This window comes from Cottoperca gobio, chromosome 12 (assembly GCF_900634415.1).
Source record: "Cottoperca gobio chromosome 12, fCotGob3.1, whole genome shotgun sequence".
Taxonomy (NCBI): domain Eukaryota; kingdom Metazoa; phylum Chordata; class Actinopteri; order Perciformes; family Bovichtidae; genus Cottoperca; species Cottoperca gobio.
In genome coordinates, this window is record NC_041366.1 from 19143072 (window position 1) to 19159364 (window position 16293).

Below are 16293 nucleotides of genomic sequence, written 5' to 3' on the forward strand. Positions count from 1 at the left end.
CGTTCAACAACACACCCCAGCGTAACACCGCCTGCTCTTAACGAATACTACTTATACCTTACCTTATATCAACATAAACGAGCGTGTTGCCGATATTTTGTATACGTCATATTTTTGTATACGTTATGCATTCGTTGGGTATTCGTCTGATACATTTAGTATAAGTAAGTGATATGATATCAATAGGTTAGACATGCGTATCTGTATATGTTCACTTTTCCGATCCGATGAAAAGTTGGACATATTTGGACTCTGACAAGTTTTCGTATGCGCCATCACACGGATATGTGTGACAGGGCCTTTACATAGAGGTCAACACACATCAACCCACACATCAATGAAGAACATGAGCATCTTTTCATTTGCCTTTATTTAAAAAATATCAGGTAAGTCTCTACAAATTACACTTATAGCAGCAAGATGTAACTAGCAGAGTGTGAGGCAGATTTAGTAGAAGTGAGGCTCCTGGTTCCTCCATCAGTGCAGTTGAGGGAAGGAGTAGAAAGCACTTAACAATGAATGTCCTGATTGAGCCGATCGATTGAGTCCTTCAAAGAGAGTGAAAAACAATGATTTAATATCCCAAACAGTTTGCTAATTGGTGCCTAATATATACAACCATGTGTAAGGTTGATACATATATACAATATATAATAGAGTTGAATACCTTATTTCTTATGCTTTTTACAGATGGAAAGATACTCTTGCACATCATCAGGGGATCCCAGGACCACAGGCACTCGCTCGTGGATGTTGGTGGGCTGGATGTCCAGAACATTCATGGATCCTGTGGTGGCCATGCCTCCTGCCTGCTCTATGATGAAGGACATGGGGTTGCATTCATACAGCAGCCTCAGCTGCAAGGCAAGAAGCAGAAATAGGGGTGACTTGATAAGTAGATACATGACAAATAACTGGTGTGTGGATTTTTACTGCAACTTGACAAAGATGATGTGAAACAATTATTTGAATAAACACTTATTTGTGCTCTTGTATAAGCTCCACTGCTCACCTTGCCCTTAGGACTCTTGGAATTAGCGGGATATAAAAAGATCCCTCCGTACACCAGCGTACGATGAACATCAGCTACCATTGAACCAACATATCGGCTGCCATATGGAGCAGAACCATCCTAGAAACACAAAGAGTGAATAGCATGTCATTTCATATTCAGAATGCTAAATATTCCACTTTAGGTCTTTGCAATAACAGTTTTTAAAAGCAACAGTGACTCTTTGCATTACCTCTGGGTATTTCTTTTTTTGTATGTACTCTGTCACATCGGGATAGAAATACTGCGCATATCCTTCATTCAAACTGTAGATTTTCCCCTTTTTCTTAATCCTCACGTCTCGATCCACCAAGATGAACTCACCGATTGCCTGAAAAAAATAAAAATAATTAAAGGAAACGATGAGAAACACATCAGAATATCAGAAAAAAAGACTAAAATTACACACACACATAAATATAGTAACACAATACAAATATAAATAAAAGAAATGTTTTCTTACGGGGTCAAGCATGAAGCAGTTGACTCCCTGACCAGTGGAGAGGACCATCATGGTGGCACTGCCGTACAGAGCGTAACCAGCGGCCACAAGGCTTCTTCCAGGCTGCAGAGCATCTTTCTCAGACGGCTCATCATCTGTCGTCTGTGGAACATCAACAGTGAAGGTTTATATTATTATTATATTACAATATCTGAATATCATTACTGTTGTATTGATGTTTTAACAGCATTTTCATGTTGAATAATAATATAAATTCAGGGAAAATCCATATAAAATATACCTGGATGTCATACGAAACAATTGGCTGGTAACAACTTCTGATTGGAATCAGCCTGCAGCATCAAAGTAACTCACCTTTTTGTAGATGGCGAAAATTGTTCCAATCGATACAAGACAGTCAATGTTCGAGGAACCATCCAGTGGATCAAAGCACACGATGTATTTTCCCTGTCAGTTTAGAACAAATGATGTCATCAATGTCACAATAACACCAGATAAAGAGACAGGACACACATTTGCACAGATATGCATGTATATAGTGTACAGATGCAAGTACCTGCTTCTCTGGTTCCACAATGATGGCCCTCTCATCTTCCTCGGACACCAGCACACAGGAGGTGAAGGAGGACTTGATCATGTTGATGACCAGGTCATTGGACAGGATGTCCAGTTTCTTCACCTGGTCCCCTGTCACGTTGGTGCTTCCGGCGATGCCATATCTTTCAAGAGAAGAAAGAGGAGCAGACTGAAGGGATCAAAGACTGAACAAAAGCAATGAAGGAAATGTAAAACAAATCCCTGGAGAGAAAAGTCTGAAAGGCCCATTATCTTCTTGACCTCTGCCCTGGGGGAATGTACACAACATGTGCTGAGTTTACCTTTGGTCAGGGCCAAAGTTAAAACTGCTTACTGATTATTGAATCATACTGCATGTAACTAAAACTAACACTAAACTCAGGTGTCAATTTCAATCACATATAAGATAAAGAAACAAGGCTAATGCACTGGAATAGAAACCTAAACGTAATGTTAAAATAAAAGAATGCAAGTCATCAATATTACAGACACCTGGAATGATTTATAAATATCTAAAAGGATGCAAACTGCAGGTCCCCCTTCTCAATAACAAAGCCTCATATACACCTTTATATTTAGATGTTTCATTCTATTCTTCTCAGCGTGGAATAAAAAGCTTTAAAGAAGGGAAATACTACTCACAGGTTAGCGATCCCAGCCTTCCTGACAGCAGTAGAAATGGCTTTGACGGCCGTGCAGATGGAGTTGATCAAGTTGGTCAGCTCACCTGTTCCTTTGGCCTTCCTGCCCTCCTCCAGGACAAACCTGGTGAGGGTCAGCACGTCGGTATCGAAGGCTCCTTGATCAGTCATGTTGCTGTCAGGTGTGGGAACTAATGCCTCAAGTGAAATAGGTGAGCGCAGACCCAAAGTTAAAAAGTGGACTCTAGAACTAAGGTTGGGGAAGGGACGGGGGGTGTGCGACTCTTTCAACCAATCAAAAGTGTCCTTTCTCACAGCGAGAGCTTCATTCGATCACTTCTGTAACCGTGGGTTTGAAAGAGCAAAGTTCAAAGATAGTGATTTGTTTTGAAGTGGCTAAGGCGTTAACCTGATTCTATCACATAGTCTGATTAGGTGGCTGTCAGTCTGCACTGTTCTGTTCAAGGATAATGAGGCTAAAGAGAAATAGTTAGCAACGTTTTCAATGAACAAAATCACTTTATGAAGTGAAGATTGAGTGATGTTACACTTAAAACAGCCCTTAGTCTCAACACAATCGGATCTTGTTTGATTGTGTTCATGGTTCAGAAGTGCAGAAAAAGCTTTTAACAGAAACAATGTTTATACGGCACTACATTTATCACCTACACTAACTCCTGTTTCCTTACATCAACACATGCTCTATGCTTTTCATACAGCTGCTGGATTTATTTCCTTTGTTAAGTGCCAAGCAAATTACGAGTTTTATTTAACTAATTTAACATACTTCAGGACAAAATACAGACACTAACATTAATAAATGTTTCCTTGCAATCACCCCCTTTTTAGAAAAACTGGTGCACAGGGTGTTCTGGATATGACTAACTCAGCACTTCTCCAGATGCACTACTATAACTGCTAAAACATTCCTTCCCTGCGTGATCCTGAAGAAGTGTAAAGTTCAAATCATGGGACTCATTGTCCTCGTCAACCCTTCCTGATTTTATACAACACCTTTAATATTAAAGGTGCTGATTAAACAGTATTTGCAAGTTAATAGACAGCCACAATCAGAGGTAGCGCTGATGCATGTTGTCTCTGTTCCAGTGCATGCAGTTACTTGACTTATAACATAAGCACACATGAAATGTGTTGCACAACAGAACGCTAAAGTTGAACTTTGAACTTAACAAAATACCAGTGTTGATGACAATGTAGTGAGAGCTACAGAAATGACACAACAAACTTTGTTTTGATTGGTCCCTTGCATACACTTGCATACACACACACACACACACACACACACACACACACACACACACACACACACACACACACACACACACACACACACACACAAGAAATAATTTCACAAGCCATTTTTGGTCTAATGTGGAGTGCAGAATGTATTTCTCCACTGTGTCCACATGATGTCACTGTGCAGCTTACATGCTTTAATATTTAATTTTTTTAATATTTAAATAAAGAATCCCCTGCAGTTTTATTTGGCTTTAGAAAAATCTCATAGATTCTACCAATGATGCCATTAGAGGGAAACGTGAATTTAGATAACATATACAGTATAAATAATTGTTTTATTACATTTTTACAGTAAATATAAGCTAGGAGTTCATGTTAATAAATAAAATATATTTAAAATATATATAACTGTTGATTATATTAATTATTTAATGATTATTATTCATCACCAGTCATATAACCAGCCATTCCCTTGGAGGGAAACCTGCAGAAAGTTATCAGAAAGATGCCTCAGAGACAATAGGGACACAAATGATGTAGTCGTTATGCTGTGTAATCGATTCAACGGAAGAAAAGACATCATTAATAATTTACTGAGAACTATTCATCACCTGACTGACTCCCAGGGAGCACCTACTGTGCATGTTGACAGCTCTCCGCACATGCGCAGTAGCTGTCCCACTGCTGCAGAGTGAAACTTATTTCGTTTCACAGTCAAAGGAGAAATAAAGGAAGAAAAACAGGATCTCGCTTTTGCATTTATGTCTAAAATATGCTATTCGACCTTCCCCAACTGATACTTTATGACATTATTTTAACTTGTCTGCATCACCTGTTGTCACCTTCTCCTGCACAGGTGAGTGGCATCCCATCACATTGTGAGCTAGCTAACGTGGGCTAACGGCTGAATGCGCACTGACCTCGAGCTCAATTTGAACAGAAAAAAACAAAACATTCTGTTCACCATAAGTAAAGTCACGTGAGAGTTTTGTACCATCATCACATCCTAGTTTAAGTGTATCTTCTCTCACCATGTCCACAAGGCGTCAGGCTTAAGCAGCATCCAGCCTTGCTGACTACTGTTTGTATTGGGTGGTCGAGAGTCCATTGTTGACCCTTCTTTAAGAGACATTTTGCACTTATGTCATCTTTAATTTATGACTATCTTAGTTTTTTTTGTTTGTTTTTTAGTAATAAGCCTACTTACCTGATTCAGCAAGGTTCTGTGGTGTCAAAAGTTGAGTAATGCATTGGTGAATTGCAACTCCCAAGCTACATGGTAATGAGGACTAGACCCAACTAAGTGTGGCTTGTGACCCCATAAAGACAAAGCAATGTTTACTTTTCCTCTTAATGGAAATAGGTTCACCAGTTATGACCAGTTCAACCAAATAGAGTTTTTTTTCCTTCTCTTATTTATATTTCGATTGAAGGAAAGTCTAAAAAAACAACCTAATTGCTGAACCCTTTTTTTTTTGCACTATGCTATTTGACCCAGGTGGGTTTTTCTTTATTTGACCAGGAGTAGAATATATAAAAAGTCTCCCTAAGTTTGACTGCAAAATGTCACAAATAGTGATAGTGATAGTGAAGTAACCCATTATGGTGGGAAATATCATTGAGAGAGACACCCCAGTGAATGAGTGATTGACATTGGACATTGAATTGAGCATTTGGATCAAATCTCATAATAAAATATTATTTTTATATTTATATATATATATATATATATTTCTAACGCAAACATACTTTATTTGTTTGTTCCATGTTCTGTTTTTTTTTTCTTCAAATAAATTCTTCTGTCTCTTCAGCTGCAAACTTGACTGCTTCCCTACAATGAGTTTTCCCAAGTCACCCTGTAACATTCTTCTGGGAGCAGCAGAAATAGTGCTTTCGGTCACTGTGGCTGAGCTTGTTAAACTTATTGGATTTATTGCCTGAGGCTTGATGTCATGTTCAGTCAGGCTTCAGATGAAAATGCCAGACGGGAGACTGCCTGGCGCATATATGCATATTCTAAATTTTATGTATGTTAGGTGCAGTGAAGAAGACTGGTAGTATTACTTGGATTGAACAGCTGAAAATAAAACCAAAAATGTACATCATTCTGCAATTTTTTATATTCTGTGACATTCATACCTTCCTTGCGTGCATATATTTAATATTATTTTCTTGATGCTTACGCTGCTGGAACACCCTAATTTCTCTTTGTCTATCTCATGCCATCTTATTTTATACATAAAACACTACTCTCCTATTCATATATTGATTTGCAAATGTCACCCGACTCACTTTGAAGGGAGAGAAATTTGTACTGTACAAGTCACTGACAGAACTATAGACTGTGTTCATACTTGGCTCTCCTTCAAACCTCCATGTGCTGAGGACTAAAGGCGCTGCTTACTGATGAGAAAATGATACGGCATTGTAATGCAGTGAGTCACTGTTGTGCACTGAAGCTTAGCCTTTTGCTCACTGTACTTTTTGCAGAATTAACTATAATATGTCATGGCCTGGTATTGCATTTCCTTTATGTAAGCATTGTAAGGTTAGCTGATATTGACTGCTGGACCTGGGCTGAGAGAGAGAGAGAGAGAGAGAGAGAGAGAGAGAGAGAGAGATTGAAGCAGTAGGACAATACATGTACAGTAAAAGCTAATTATCAAGAAGTGAAGCATAGGTAACTTCCTACATTTTACTTTCATTTACAGACTTATTCAAAGTTCTAACTGGATCTAAAGGGATCGCTCCGTATTGATACTTCGTCAATCAAATTCATGGCTCAAGGCAGTTACATCTTGAGAAATGTCTCAGGTAACTATTATTATTATTTCCAAATAGCTTAAATGTTTTTTCTTGATGTGAATTTGATAACATGTGTGTAGTGCACAAAATATGTTTTTAGGGGTTTTAATGGAATAAACACACCTCATCATCCATCGTCTAATGTTTACACACAAGTGAAAAACATTTACAATTTGTATTCAGTTATACCTGTTTTATTTATTACATTTTCAAGTATTTGATAAATGCAAAAGATGTATGTTACTTTTTTGTGTGTTTACTTGCTGAAATATTTGGAAGATGTCTGTGGTTAAGAAAACCTGCCAAGCGTATGGTCAGGCACTTTGAGGGAGAGTTACATAGTAATTATAGAGTTGGTTCAGTCTATGTTGAGAGACATACCATTTGGAGAGAAGTGACTACTGAAAACAGAATGTCTACACAATTAGGAGGTCCTCCTCTGTCCCTCCTCTTCTTGTGGGACAAGCTCAGAGACTTTATAGTCAAACACATTTGGAGGTGATAGAAGGAAGGCTCTAGACTCGAATACAAATGGTCGCTGATGAGCGTATAATACTGAAGTAAGGTAAGAAAAAGAAAGTAAGGGCAGAAAGTATAGAGCATAAATCTCTATAAAGCCTTTTTTCATTTTTCATTTTTCATAGCATAGTGTGGTTTTTGCCAGTAATATTATTTTATGACAAGTTAAAAACCTTCAATATTATTGGTTTGCAGTTGCAAATGTAATGCTTAGAGTTGTAAAGTTACTTTAAAAAAGTTAAACTCACAATGCAGAAATGTTCTTAACTTGTTTTTTTATAACATGTAATAAGGAACATTTGTTTGGACTTAAATGCTATGCTATGCTTATTCCACTGTTGGTCTAACAGGTCAAAGCACTGAAGAGGCTGTTCCTAACTACCCGGGGATTGACTGCAGTTATCAGTCGGACGTGGACTACCTCAAGTGTGTGGACAATTTCCAAAACGGCGCCAACATTAAGCGGCTAAGCCTTAAGAGGAGGCCCAAAGTGGCCATCAATAATGTGGAAAGAACAGAGAGTGGTATTTCATCCAGCCAGTGGTATTCTGCAGAATCCTTGTCATCATCATCTAGCTGTGATGATACAAGACTACTGGGCATGTCTTCTTCAACCAGAGGTCGACCTCCTCTTCCTCCACCACATGGTTCCTCGTTAGATAACAAACCTTCCAGGGCTGAAGGACCAGCTACCTCTCACATACTTAATGAGTCAAAGCCTCAGCCTGCTGCAAGATCTTTTGCTTTACAAAGACAAAGCCCTGTGGTGGAAAAGACCCTAATGGAGACCCTGAAACACTTGGATCAGGAGGTGACGACACAGACTCCACCTCAGCCCCATCCCCGTCGACGACTGGCCAGCTTTGGAGGGGTAAGCTCCCACGGGTCACTCTCACCCTTTACTGGCCTGGGTGCATATAATCAGAACAACAATAGGAACAAGCCTACTAGCACAGGAGGTGATGTGCATATCCACCTTAGCTCGTCCCTAGGCAGTAGAGGCAGCACAGGTTGCCTTGGGCTGAGCCCACAAAGCTCTGGTAGAACCACCCCAGTTACAGGTCTCGGCCCCATGCACCTGCAGCATGTCCGTGATCAGATGGTGGTAGCTCTGCAGAGGCTGAAGGAGCTGGAGGAGCAGGTGACAATCATCCCTATCCTCCAGGTAAAAATCTCAGTCCTTCAGGAGGAAAAGAGGCAACTGGTCTCTCAGCTCAAGAACCATAGTGACAGCGAGGACGTAAATGAGGTGATCTGGAAGAGGATCATATAGCATGGAAAAGTCTGATATTGAAAACAAGGTGAATACAGAGGATGGACTTGAGGACATCGTGAGAAGTGACCGCACCGACCTTAACGAGTTCAGGCAACTGACTGAAGAGATGCAAGCATTGGAAAGAACCATCAAGGGCAAACATTTGCAAACGTGGCATGGAAAAGGCCATAGCCCATTGCATGACAAGGCTATAAAGACAGTTGCAGCTGTAACTGATAGAGATATAGATATCACTTTGTCTAAACTGACAACACAAAACAAATATGTGTACACTGATCAGGTAGAGACGAGGTCCATCGCAACAGAAGTGTCTGAAGTTAATCTTGGAATTTACACGGAACGGGAAGCAGAGATTGATGCCCAACAACTAATAATTGGTGGCTTGAAGGAGAGAATTTGTCACTTAGAAGCAGAGTTGAAAGAATCAGCTCTCCAGACAGAGATGAGCCGTCTAAAACTGGAACTTCAGGCTGCAGGGGCTAGGAACCGAGCTGATAAAGCCTCCTCTGCTAGACCATGCACTGTGAGCAAAGGCATCGAAGCAAGGCCTCTCACAACAAGCCAGGGAGTGGGTAATCACACAGAGCTCCAAGATGCAAGCACAGGAGAGGCAACAGAGGTGAAGACCGTGGGAGTATCTTGTTGCGGACCTGAGCTTAAGAGTGTTTGCACAGGAGCAGATGAACCCATGAGCCACTGGGAGGTCAGGGAGCGAGTGGAGACCATGGAAAAGGGCGTGGGGATCCAAGTTTTTACGAACACGCAAGGAGTTGGGATGGAGATAAAGGTATGTGATGCAGAAACCAACACAGAGATACCAGTGGAGAATCTGGGGTCCAAGAAAGGACGGATTAAGTATCATTCAGTGGGTTGTGGAGACTGTTCTGTTGATGTGATCATTAGCGAGGCAAAGGAAGTGGTTTCTCAAGGAGTTGCCACAGATCAAGTCAGAGGAGTGGATCTGGGAATCATGGCATCACCCCAGACAGCTTCTCAGCGTACCAACACTGTATCCAGTTCAGTGTCTCGCTTTACCAACACCAAACATGCCTTCAACAGAGACTCCAGCACTAATACTGTCCTATGTACCCAAGACAAGCACACCAACACCACCCAGACTTTTACTAGGACAGTGTCAGTAGGCAACAGAGTCAAAGACATCAAATGCACCCCGGAGACCTGCACGATTGGTGTAGGAACTGAAAGTCTGACAGGAAGTGCCTTAAACCAAATATCAGGGTCAGTCGCCAAGGTAACCCGAGACGCTGGAGTTGGATTTACAAACATAAATGAGAATTTCCTGGTTGGGCTGAAAACCCGAAATATGGCCTCTGGACCTTCCCATCTACCTGACCCCATCAAGACAAGGAGCATCGGTGTAGGGGAGGGGAGGATACGGGATTTGTCAGTTTCATCCAGTACACCTGGCCAGATTACCCATAAGTCTTCACAGTCCCAGTGGGACCCAGAGCTGAACCATTACATAGAGAAGATGCATTGGCTTCTCAGGGAGCACGGGGACCTGCTCTCAGAGGACCACACTCCGAGGAGAGAAGGGTTTGTCCAGCACCTCAGTAGCCAAGGAAGTGCCAGATCCAAGCTGTCCTGCAATAACAAAGCTGCAGCACAAGGAGGAACAGAAGTCCATTCTTTAAGTTCTCAGCCACCAGGTAACATTGTAGATTTAGTGAGAGTTTAAGGTAAGGCATCGTACTGCCACCAGGTCAGTGTAATAGTGTGAAACCAAGGTACACCATAGAGCTTGAGCCTTTGCATGATTGTAATGCTGACCATGAATGTGTATCACATCATCCGTGTTCTTGCAAACAAAAAATGGGAACCCACTGATCAAAACAATGCTCCATAGTGCCACTACTGGTCAAGATTGGATTATTATTATTATAGCATATAATTTATGTAACGTCTGTATTATCAAAACATCACTAATATCCTCTTTCTTTGTTGCAGTCAGCAGAGAGTTTCAGTCCCCATCTCAACTTTTAGATGACTCTTCTAAGTGTGACAAAGCAAACCCAGGAATCTGCCAACAGGGTGGCAATGATTCAGAGGTGAAAAGAATGATACAGATGTTGGAACAACAGGCATCCTCAACTCTGCAAGGTATAGTGTAAGGCATATGTGTGTGTTTGTCAATGTGTTATAAAGTTAATCTTCATGAGATCATTAGGTGGATAATGTCTGTGCGCAAATAGTGTAGTTTAAAAATGTTCTACTTCCAGACCACTCCCAAGGCCCACTTTAAACTTAAGTTAGGTTTAGAGGAAGTGGCTGCCTTTGGCTCGGCATGTTGACTTTTTGAGGGATACACTTGTAATGTTTGGAATGATATCTGGTTTTGGAGGGCGTCTCGTACCACATACCAGTTTGTGGCTGAGGATCTAAAATTGAATGGCTTCATAGGAGAAGCTGTTTTTAGGGAAAACTTTCTCTTTTTAAAATGAGGCCTTCAGATTTGTAGGAATACATAAAACATTATGAATATATCCTCACAAACTCCTACCCAGACTGACTTAGGGGGTATCAGTTTCTTTACATGTGTAGAATTAAATAAAATACCACGCAGATGACACAATGCTATATTAAGTGTGGTGTATGTTAAATTTCCGATATATGCATGTGCTGCTTTTTTGTTTCCAGACAGGTCTACTAATGCCAGTGTGCTGCGGTCTGTAATGAAGAAACAAAATAGTGACCAAGGTTGTAGCAGCAACAGGAAGACCATGAAGTTTCTAGGCGTGACCACAGGGTAATCATCAAATGTCTAAACTAATATTCGACAACAAGACATCAGCATATTTTACATATTAACTCCCGTGTGTTGTCCTTAGATTGGATCCCATGTCATCTTACGAGCGCCCTGCCGGTGAGCGGGCTAACTTTGAGGAAGTGGAAAGGAGAGGAAACAAAGCATCAAGGGAACCTTCTCAAGATGGAACGCTAGGAAGGAAGGGCAAAGGCAAAGGTTACAACAAGGGGTCGAAAGGGGCTGCAAAATCACATACACAGAGGTAATGTTGTCCAGAAAGTTTTAAAGCCCAAAAATATCTGTTTAATAAGATACCGCTCAGGTCTGAACTCGTGTAACATGTAGCTTTGTATTCCTTGCAGGTGTAAGCTAAGTGAAAATATGTTTTCTGCTTGTCAAGCCTTGAAGATGCATCTGAGTAATGACACACCTTTATCCAGCAGGGAATTGGTATGTGTTGTTCAATATATTCAGTATGAGAGCCCTCGAAGGTCAGTGTGTGTGTGTGTGTGTGTGTGTGTGTGTGTGTGTGTGTGTGTGTGTGTGTGTGTGTGTGTGTGTGTGTGTGTGTGTGTGTGTGTGTGTGTGTGTGTGTGTGTGTGTGTGTGTGCATGTGTGTGTGTGCACTTTTAATGGTATGTCACTGGATGGGTGTGGAGATGAGCGAGGGTGTGTTCAAGTTTACCATTTAAAGAGAAATGGCTTTGGCATTGGACAGAAAAGGCGCAGGAATGTATCGGCTCTGTCATTTTCTGTCATTACATTTTTCTTGAACTTGAAAACGATGATATTTCTAAGTGAAAGAGAATCCTCGCTTCCAGGATAATTTGCTAAGCAAATAGAGAAAGGGAGTTCAATAATAAGTATCTTGAAAAAGAAAATGACGTTATGAGACTCCTGAACAATGTTTGTGATGATTCTAACAAACACACAAAACTCTCAGCTTGCCACAAAACCTTTTATGGATTATATGAAGACAGATTCCTCTGCCTTTTGTTTTGCTTTGTTATGATCTTTGTCTGAGTTCTTTCAGTCACATCCTTGTAATAACAAGATTGTCCTTTCTATTCAAAGTTGAAATTGCTCAGCAAACTTTTAATTATGGCAACTTGCAAGGCATTTATGAATGCAAATTGATGTTTGTTTTTGTACATTCTTTTGTCCCTTGCAGAATGATTGTCTACAAACACTCCAGCAAGAGTGGTTTTCTGTATCCAGCCCCAAGTCAGCTGCTCCTGACAGTATCGGGGATTACTTGTCTACATTTCGGGTCATATCACCTTCAGTGTTGCAACATGTCGCTAACATGGCTGACGGCAGTGGAAACACAGCTCTGCACTACAGTGTGTCTCACTCCAACTTTGCCATTGTTAAAAAATTGCTTGATGCAGGTACAGTAATACTGACATGGAAACCAGAGGTCATTATATATATATATTAATATATTATATATATAATATATTAATATATATATTATATATATATATATTATATATATATATATTATATATATATATTATATATATAATATATATATATATATATATATATATATATATATATATATATATATATATATATATTATATATTATATATATATATATAATATATATATATATATATATATATATATATATATATATATATATATATATATATTATATTATATATATATTCTAATAACATTCTGTCGTCTGTAGACATTATGCTCCCCAATTGCCACTTGGGTGCAAATAGGCTGCATGGAGGGATTGCGTAATATTCTTTGTGGATCACGAGGCCTCTTTTTGTATATAAAAATAAGTGTATTAAACTTTAATTTCCACACTATTGACTTAAAAGAAGGTACTTTTGTTCTTGTATCTTAAGGCTGCTGCCTAACCCAGGAGCATTTATGTTACACTCTGTAGGATAATAAGAATAAGATTGTTACAACAACATGATGAAAACAAATCATGAAATCAAAATAGATTTTTTTTACCGTCAAAGCTGTTAATAATTACAGCACACTTAAAAAGTGTATGTACTCCATCTCGCTTGTGAAAGTAGTTTGTTATTGATCCTCAGAAGTCTCCTCCTGCTGCAGTGCCTGTAGCTTCACTCACATGTAGTGCAGGTGGTAAAGAAAAGAAGATGTACTTTAGAAACAGTAATGAAGTGTTCCTACTTTCTCTCCAGCTGTGACCAATGTCAATTAAACAGGCACACATTGCAAAGTGTCCTAACGGAGGATATTTAGTATTCTTTCTTATTTTTCATCTAAAAGCTTTGCTACAGCTTTCAGAAGAGATTGAAAAGCTTTTTTAATACGATGCTCGAAATGAAGACCAATACGACTATGTACTCTGTATCTGAGAGTTACAAAATAACAACAGTTGAACCCCGTGTGAAAGAGTAAGTGAAGGTAGTTTGATGCTTCACAGGATGAGTGTTTTAGCTGCACCTTTCTTATTGTAGCGGAGTCAAGCTACAATATAAACTGTCGAATTTTAGCGCTCACACAATACATGCTTTTGAGAACTTTTAATTGCACACTTGCTGCTTTGTGTGCTTTCAAGCATTTCAATATGAAACTTGTCAGTATATAAAAAGTTTGCAACTACTAGCAATACATAAATAAAGATGTACATCTTTTTGCTTTCCTCTCTTTGTCTTTTCTACTCCAACGGCCCACCATCCCTCCAGAGGTTTGTAACGTCAATCAACAAAACAAAGCAGGTTACACGCCCGTCATGCTCGCTGCACTCGCAGCAGTGGAAAGTCCAGAGGACATGAGAGTTGTGGAGCAGCTCTTCACAAAAGGAGACGTCAATGCCAAGGCCAGCCAGGTCAGTCTGTTCTCAGGTAATGGTAGTGGGTGTGATGCCCTGCCCTGCTACTAACAACAGCTTGTTGTGGATTGTGGATTTGTATGTTGTGGTCACTCTGGCAGAGGTATGAAGGGAAACTAGTAGCCTATGAATGAAAATAAATGATATATAACAGCAATGTTAGTCTAATTCTAGATGCATTTAAAATCTAAATATCCCCCCATGCAAAAAAATAAATACATTTTGCGACCCTCTTTTTGCAGTTAGCATAACTCATTTTAAAACCAATTAAATTGTCATTAAAACATTTTTAGGGCTACATTTCAGACAATTTAATTTTAAGCATCTGTGGAAACCTTGTATTTGTAGTTCAGATCTGAATGTCTAAGAAGGTTTTGTTTCTCTGTGCAAGCTGTCATTCTATATTTGAAATGTTTTGGATGTACAGACTCGGCATCTTTAACCCTAATTCCTGTGTTTGACCCTTGTCTCCTGCCGTCCAGGCGGGTCAGACAGCTCTGATGCTGGCTGTGAGCCATGGCAGGATGGACATGGTGCAGGCACTCCTGGCACAGGGGGTCGAGGTCAACCTCCAAGACGACGAGGGCTCCACGGCACTCATGTGTTCAAGCGAGCACGGCCATGCCGACATTGTTAGACTGCTGCTGGCACAGCCAGACTGCGATGCCACCCTGACTGATAGTGTACGTGAATCATTACCGGCCCTCTGTGCAGCCTGTGTTAATGTGTAATTACATATGTCCTGTATGCTTTTTCTGTCTGCAAAAAACTCTCGTAATGTATTTGAGTTTGTGCGTTTACAGGATGAAAGCACAGCTCTGTCCATTGCACTGGAGGCGGGACATAATGATATTGCAGTGCTCCTTTATGCACATGCCAACTTCTCCAGAGGACAGACAGGGGTATGTGGGTCAACATCTTCACACTCACATTTAAACTAAGTACATGTGTGCATAAAAACTTCTTTTTTTATTGTGTTTCTGTGTCTTTACAGGCAGCTGCTCGTCACAGTGGCAAGTCTCTCTCCTCCTCCGGTGGCAGAAACATCTTTGAATGAGCCTGAAGGGATGCTGCTTGGATCTTGTTCATGAGGTGATTCAGCATCATAACTAAGAGTTCAAACTAAGATAATTAACAGAATGCTAGTTATTCTGCCACATGCATTCATTTGCATAACATTGTATAGTGTTTATTATATTGTAACTCAGCAGGTAATATATGCATGGCAGAGATTATCATTCTGTTATTATTCTATGTTCACAAGGGTTAGTGTTGTATCCTCCAGTCATGTTTTATAAACTATCATCAAATAATCGTTAATTGCAATATTTTATAATTGCAAAAGAAAGTATTATACAAAAAGGTATACAGTAGCATCAAACTCATAAAGATGTGTGTGTGTGTGTAAATGATTAAAAATAGATAATAAATACCGACAAAAGTCTTGATTTTGTTAATTATTCTGGAGAAAAAAAAATCAACTTTATAAATCAATAACTTTTATTTTATTTGTATTATTTAAAAAAAAAGATTTATTTGTATTTAGATTGATACTTTGGCTGTATCTGTACCGCATCACTAGAATAATCATGATATATTTCAAACATGTTTTATTTTGTCATTTTCAAGTGAACACAATTGGGAAATACACGTCTTTGCTTTCTTGCTTCGATAAGATGATTGATTACATTATTTTAAACATCTAGCTCGCTTGGTTTCTGTACAGACCAAACAAATGAGATATAATGTGGTAATTAGTTTTATCGGTGCTTGTAAGGACCGAGCCAGGCTAGCTGTTTCCCCCTGTTTCCAGTCTTTATGCTAAGCTAAGCTAATGGGCTGATTGTATCAATCTCATCTAACTCTCGGCAAGAAAGCGATGAAGTGTAGTTCCCAACATGTCAAAGTACTCTTTTAAGTGGTGTCAACATTATAGTGGACAGCTGTGACAGCAAAGTGTTTTCTCTTGTGTGAATAAAGCGACTTCTCATCAGACGGCAACGCTCTCCTGTCATCATGACTGTTAACTTTACTTTCAGTTGAATTTGAAACCGTATTTAATCATTTATTGACTGTAAGGTTTCCCCTCAAAAATAGTTTTCT

At 39.6% G+C, this 16293-nt stretch overlaps 2 protein-coding genes across 2 annotated transcripts; one reads left to right on the plus strand and one right to left on the minus strand.

The window, feature by feature from the left end:
* Positions 1 to 374: 374 nt before the first annotated feature.
* fbp1b (fructose-1,6-bisphosphatase 1b) lies at positions 375 to 2914 on the minus strand. Its single transcript, XM_029445399.1, has 8 exons — positions 2733 to 2914; positions 2071 to 2233; positions 1869 to 1961; positions 1515 to 1655; positions 1245 to 1382; positions 1013 to 1132; positions 668 to 857; positions 375 to 548 (listed from the first exon to the last, which is right to left on the minus strand). The coding sequence occupies exons 1-7, from the start codon at positions 2900 to 2902 to the stop codon at positions 669 to 671; spliced, it is 1014 nt and encodes a 337-aa protein (XP_029301259.1). The 5' UTR covers positions 2903 to 2914; the 3' UTR covers positions 375 to 548; position 668.
* A 3854-nt stretch (positions 2915 to 6768) lies between these two features.
* On the plus strand, positions 6769 to 15247 carry LOC115016874 (KN motif and ankyrin repeat domain-containing protein 1-like). Its single transcript, XM_029444951.1, is given in 12 exon segments — positions 6769 to 6805; positions 7666 to 8579; positions 8581 to 10261; positions 10560 to 10712; positions 11250 to 11358; positions 11441 to 11620; positions 11721 to 11808; positions 12530 to 12749; positions 14045 to 14187; positions 14673 to 14873; positions 14994 to 15092; positions 15185 to 15247. Coding segments are annotated over 12 exon segments (3888 nt in total).
* Positions 15248 to 16293: the final 1046 nt, after the last annotated feature.